This window comes from Asterias rubens, chromosome 10 (genome assembly GCF_902459465.1).
Source record: "Asterias rubens chromosome 10, eAstRub1.3, whole genome shotgun sequence".
Lineage (NCBI taxonomy): Eukaryota > Metazoa > Echinodermata > Asteroidea > Forcipulatida > Asteriidae > Asterias > Asterias rubens.
In genome coordinates, this window is record NC_047071.1 from 10,004,975 (window position 1) to 10,011,759 (window position 6,785).

Below are 6,785 nucleotides of genomic sequence, written 5' to 3' on the forward strand. Positions count from 1 at the left end.
TGCTCAAACACGAAATATGGAACTATTGCTCGAAAGCAAATTGCGAAACACAAACCTTGCCGTATCACAAACATAGAAGTCAAACTTATAGAAAGTCTATGCACACCAAGGTCAGTTTTGCACTAGTTTCTACAGTATTATCAGCCCTGCCCCGGCCATACACTTTCGTATTAAACTACAGTTCTGGATACCATCGAGAGCACCGAGGACGTGAGTCCTTTTGGACTGTATAGTAACGGTGACCAATCAGTTTGAAATTACCTATAATGAGTTATATAGGGAAAATTATTTAGGAGGATACCAATATAGGCCCGCCTTTAAGGTATTTTAAATCAGTTGTAAAATTGAAGGATACAGCCAAAGGAATGATTGTCCGTCTCTTTTAATTGTAACTCAATGTAGGCCGCTTCAAACAGCGTTTTTATTTGCCTTTGAATCAAATTTTGGAAGCGAGTATTGGAAGTGGCTGCCGACGGTCGTTTTGATTCCTTCTATTTCGGTTCCATAAGTGATGCCAAATTGGAAAAGGGCGGGAATGGTTAAGCGAATTATTGAAGAGAGTTTGAGTAATTGCGTTTGAAGAAACGGCACGTGATTTCCTTTGAATTCTGAAAACAAGTTAATTTTATGAGTTTAAGGCAGTGGACACTATTGGTTATTGTTGAAGACTAGCCTTCACAGTTGGTGTATCTCAACATATGCCTAAAATAACAAACCTGTGAAAATTTGAGCTCAATCGGTCATCGAACTTGCGAGATAATAATGAAAGAAAAAATACCCTTGTCACACGAAGTTGTGTGCGTTTAGATAGTTGATTTCGAGACCTCAAGTTCTAAACTTAAGGTCTCGAAATCAGATTTGTGGAAAAATACTTCTTTCTCGAAAACTATGGCACTTCAGAGGAAGCCGTTTCTCACAATGTTTTATACCATCAACCTCTCCCCATTACTCGTCACCAAGAAAGGTTTTACGCTAATAATTATTTTGAGTAATTACCAATAGTGTCCACTGCCTGTAAAGACAAGTATATTCTCACTTGGTGTATCCCATTATTATTTATAAAATAACGTGACTCGGTTGATCATCGAAGTTGCAAGGGAATAGTGAACAAAAAAAAAAACTATTTTAAGAAAATTAATTTGAGGGCTTTCAGATGCAAAAAAAAAAAAGGTTTTAGACCTGAAGTATTTTAATCTTTGGGTAAGAAATTACCTCTTTCTCAAAAACTACAACTACTTAGAGGGAGCCGTTTCTCATAATGTGTTGTACATACCAACAGCTCTCCCAAGAGTCGGCCATTTTTTTTATTGGAGTCAAACATTTGACTCCCATAAATGTCCGACCGTGTTAGTCAACGGTGTAAAAGGAAAACCGTGCAATTTCGAGGCGTTTTTGTGTGGATCATTGTATTATACCAACCATATGCATTATAACAAACGGTTACTAAAGACCAAGGCAACGTGTTCCTTTAACTGAGTTGAGAACCGGATCAGAAAATAACTGATTAAAAATCAGTGTCTCGTTTCCCATTGTCACATTAAATAATACATGTCTAACATAAATATTAATTTAAAATAATCACAGCAATTACATTACATTTCATAGCACAGCTTTTCATCCGACAAATTGCCACACCGCTCCCTCGGGATTGCCGTACGTTTTAATGAAATCAAACGAAGCCATAATAATGTATACACACGACCCGCTTCTGTAGAAATTCGCACGGTCGAACAAATAATAATTAATTATTCTATTTTACAAAAATGAATGTCAACATTGATTATTTACGAGATTATTTCTTGTTATAGGAATTATACTCTTGTTCTTTGTTGAAGTCTGGAAAAGCACAAAACCTTCAATGGCCTATAGCTATATGGCGATAACATAACAGGGCAAAATTTAATGGCTCTGCTTACCGTAAGAACATAATTGGCGCTTACGGAAGCAGGGAGTTCTGTGCATACGGCACTCGAATTTAACGATTAAGCAGCGAATTTATGCTCTGCGCGTGCGTACTCCACGTTACCAGGGGTGGATTTCACAAAGAGTTAGGACTAGTCCTAATTTAGGACTAGTCCTAGGAGATATCAAAAACGTATAGCTAGTCCTAAGTTAGGATGAGAATAACTCGTCCTAACTCGAGATAAGACTAGTCCTAACTCTTTGTGAAATCCACCCCAGGCACTCTACGCCAAGGCAAGAGCAGAAATTCGGCGCTTGCACGTTTAAGCGGGGAATCGTGATCCTAAGCGCAGAATTCGGCGGTAAGCAGAGCCATGAAATTGGGCCCTGGTAAGGTGCAGGCTATTCCGAATGGTACGTCACAATAACAGTTCGAAATGTCTACCAATAAATTGTCCAAAGCCTTTAACATCACAAACCTTGCATTTGGTATAGTGTTAAAGGTAGGCTACAAAACATAGCTTTTAGAGCTAACAAAATTGTCTTAGATAGTGTTGATGTTTTGTGTGGTCAACCCGTATACATCCAATGAAAAACCTGTGAATATGTGGGCCTAATCCGTTGTAGGCATATTAGTTAGGAAAAATAGAAAAAAGCACGCCCACGAAGTGTGGACCCGCGATCAAAAGTAGTCCACACAATTGGGACATCAAACATTATGTGACACACATCCACACACCCTTCTCTTTTTGTATCCCTGGGGAAAAATCTTGTGTTCTTTCACTTGTCCATGTATGCTGAACGTACCTCGAATAGACGTTGTACACACAATTCCTTGAATTTTGGAGCGACCTATTGAGAACTCCCCCATGGATACCAATATTGTTTCCCTTTCCTGTTTTGTTCTCGATCTCCATAAGGTAATGAATATGAACCCAGTTGTTCATACAGTGATGAAAGAACGGATGTTCACTAAGTGTACGTGACAAAGCAACGCACACAAAGTGACTGCAAAACAGCTGTGTATGTCCAGGTGTACAAAGTATGTCACGAAGCAGTTCTATTGGTTGAGCATGATATCCCGAATCCGTTACTTGTTTAAATACACTCTATTTTCGATGTTCCATAACTTCAGTCGGTTTACTTTGTCCAACAATTATTTACAGTATTGAAAACGAGTCGTGCCCCCGCTATATTATGGTGATCAACCTTTGACCTCTCAGTGATCCCTGATATCCCGATGTAGACTATACATGGCCCTTTTCGAATCCACGTCTTAGAGTGGACTTGTGGAAGTGTCGTGGCTGAGCGGTTAAGAACACCGAATTCAAACTCTGGTGTTTCTGATCAGCAGAGTGTGGGTCTTCGAATCCCCCAGTCGTGACACTTGTGTTGTTAAGCGAGACACTTAACTATTGCTTCGTCCTTCGGATGGGACGTTAAACCGTTGGTCCCGTGGGTTGTGTAACGCACACAAAAGAACCCAGTGCACTTATCGAAAATATATTTTGCCTTTTCTATCCTTGCAAAAAGGTGCGTTAGAAATACAGTTATTATTATTATTATTATTATTATTATTATTATTATTATTACTAATTCGACTTTGGATACGGCTTCAAGCCAACTCTCGTCTAAATCCCTGAGCCCGTACGCACAAAGCACGCGCAATAATGTCAAACTACTGTGGGACCAAGCTAGCCTGAGCCGAATCTAGATCCGAAGCCATGGTCTCGTTAAGGGAAGTTCTGACTGGTCTCCCAAACACGGATGTTTTGTCCAGATAACCGAGCTGGTAGATCACCGACCGGTCAACGCGGGCTCCTCCTCGATTGAAGTGAGCCAGAGATTGACAGTTTCTGTAGTCGGACCCTCTTGTTTCAGTTTTAAGTAAAACATACTTATGATACATGTGTGTTATTGGTATACCCCTTACTGGTGTCGTATATCTCACCATTTACAGGGTTCACTCGGTTCCAAGATGCAGGGAAAAAAATGGACTTGAAAGCTTTGCGGAACTGCTTGTACTTGATAGAATAAACGATGACGTTTAAGACTGAGTTGATGTAACCGACGGTTCGGAGGTCGCTGTAGAGCCGAAGGAACCAAAACTCACTTCCCAATGCAGGAAAAACACTTAGCACTGAGCAGCAAGTCTGGATCGGTACCCAAGTGATGACGAAGATCACCGTTACCACCAAGAGCGTCTTGACGACCTTCTTGGAGGCGACTAGAAGCTCATAAGCCGGGGACTGAGTGCCTTCTTTAATCAGATCTCGTGCCCTCATCCTCAAACAGCTGATGATTCGCCAATAGGAGAACACCATGCATGCAAGTGGTGCAATGAAGGTTATCACGGCTGTGTTGAACGCTGTGACACCCTTGATAACCGGTTCGAGATGGACGTAGTAGCATGCCTTGTCGTCTAAACTGTACCTGGGCACAAACAGGTACGGGAGCTCGATCAAGAAGGCAATTACCCAGCAGATAATGGCGTAGCATGCTGCTTTCACCCCGGAGAAGAAGCGAGGGTACTGGAAAGGGTAGACTATGGCAACGTACCGCTCGAGTGTAACCAGAGTCAGAGCGAGAACGGCCGAGTAGGTGAAGAACCACGTGGCATTCTTATCAGCGCAGAGGATGCAGTAGATGCTTCCAGCAACCTGGCCCTGAGGAGAGAAGGCCAGAAAGAGCTTCTCAGAGAACACGACCAGACACAGGCAGACGCAGATATCAGCCACTGCCAAGTTGAGAATCAGGTAGTTGGTTAGGTTGTGCATGGAGCGTGCTCTAATCACGGTCAGACAGACGAGGCCGTTGCCTACGATGCCGAATATGCCAAGGATCAGCTCGATTGTGACGAGAGTTGCAGGCGGATGGATGTGGATAAAGATCTCGGTATCATTTACTTCTTGTTGATGCGGTGCTGCCATGGCTGGTTCTTTAAGATGATCCACCGTCCAGAGGAATCCGAGCAGACACCAACATCAAGTTGGTCCGATCCTGCGTACAAACAACAACATAAGAAAGAACATGAACCAATGCATTTAGCCGAGCATAACATGATTTTAAATCACTTTTAACGGCAGGCGGATATCAACGATGCTGGCAAACAAGCATTTTTACGCAAGCATGAGCACGTTTAAACAAATAAAGTATTCCTGGAACGGGTGGATCTAAGCTAAAATTTCTGGATTAAAATTGACCCGGAAAAATATTCCAACGGCCCCCTTTTTACAATCAGCGGAACCCAATTTGATGTAAATACCCAACAGTTTTTTGTTGTTGTTTTTTTTTGGTTTATTTTTACAAACAAATTGATGCGCTTGGTTTGAACCCCTTCAGGAAATTTGTCAACAGCCAACAAACAATTGTGTGTATGGATCATGGCCATCACGACACACGTATAGGAGCTATATACAGCTTCCACGCCTGTGTATTAGACCCTTAGATTCCCATGCGATTCACATGTTTTTCATGGATAACCATAACATCTGAAAAAAAAAATAATAAAAATCTCAATATAGGAGACAAAACGGCGTACTTGGAAATCCTTGCTACGTCGCGTCACATTGCTAGGCATAACTTAAAGGCAGTGGACACTATTGGTAATTGTCAAAGACTAGCCTTCACAGTTGGTGTATCTCAACATATGCATAAAATAACAAACCTGTAAAATTTGAGCTCAATCGGTCATCGAATTTGCGAGATAATACTGAAAGAAAAAAAAACCCACCCTTGTCACACGAAGATGTGTGCGTTTAGATAGTTGATTTCGAGACCTCAAGTTACTTCTTTCTTGAAAACTATGACACTTCAGAGGGAGCCATTTCTCACAATGTGTTATACCATCAACCTTTCCCCATTACTCATTGCCAAGTGAGGTTTTACGCTAATAATTATTTTGAGTAATTACCAATAGTTACTGCAGTTACGCTTCACGGATTCAAATATTTTGGGGATAACAACTAATTTATTGTTTAACATAACCACAATACTTTGAAGTGAAAATGTTTCTCAAAAATGCATTATGCCATCCAGAGCCGCTGTTGGCTTTCCAAACAAAGTTTTTGTTTAATTGCCATTCACTGTTGGCGTGATCATAGCTGTCATTCAAACACATCGAATCGCTAAAAGATACTGGGACACCTTTGGTAATTGTCATGCAGAGACCAGTCTTATCACTTGGTGTATCTTAACATATTTATGCTCAAAATAACAAACTTGTGAACATTTTAGCTCAATTGGTCGTCGAAGTTGCAAGATAATAATAAAAGAAAAAACACCCTTGTCACACGAAGATGTGTCCTTTCAGATGCTTGTTTTCGAGATCTCAAAATCTATTTCTGAGGTCTCGAAATCAAATTCGTGGAAATACTTCTTTCTCGAAAACTACGTTACTTCAGAGAGAGCCGTTTCTTACAATGTTTTATACTACCAACCTCTCCCCATTACTCGTTACCAAGTAAGGTTTTATGCTATAAATATTTCGATAATAGTGTCCACTGATATTTACCTTCGAGTCAGGTTCAGAACTGAGTGAGTGAGTGCAAGGCCGAACAATTACATGTATGTGAAGTCTAATGCCATAGCGTTTGTTTTAAAAACACACTTCGAAATGAATACATAAGCCTCCATTAAAAAAAACAAAAACAAAACATTAAATCAGTATCAACTATTTGGAGTAGTTACCAATAGTGGCAAATAGCTAAGTTTCAACCGAGTTTAAAGGGACACTTTGTCTCTGGATTAGGCGCTTCGGGCGATTTTCTTCAAAACCTCCAAAAATGGAGAATATAAAAATATTCATCTTGGTCGAAAACATGTTTTGATAACATTTCTTAAAAATATCGCTCGAAACTGTGTGGTTTTCATTTTACTTCGTA

The 6,785-nt window shown here is 40.5% G+C and overlaps 1 protein-coding gene across 1 annotated transcript; it reads right to left on the reverse strand.

The window, feature by feature from the left end:
• Window positions 1–3,800: 3,800 nt before the first annotated feature.
• LOC117295653 (galanin receptor type 2-like) lies at window positions 3,801–4,832 on the reverse strand. The gene has a single exon (XM_033778361.1). It carries the CDS (start codon window positions 4,830–4,832, stop codon window positions 3,801–3,803), a length of 1,032 nt encoding a protein of 343 aa, XP_033634252.1.
• Window positions 4,833–6,785: the final 1,953 nt, after the last annotated feature.

What these genes read in the sequence shown, in the direction of transcription:
- LOC117295653 (XM_033778361.1), bottom strand. Translation starts at nt 4,832, where the DNA reads ATGGCAGCACCGCATCAACAAGAAGTAAATGATACCGAGATCTTTATC.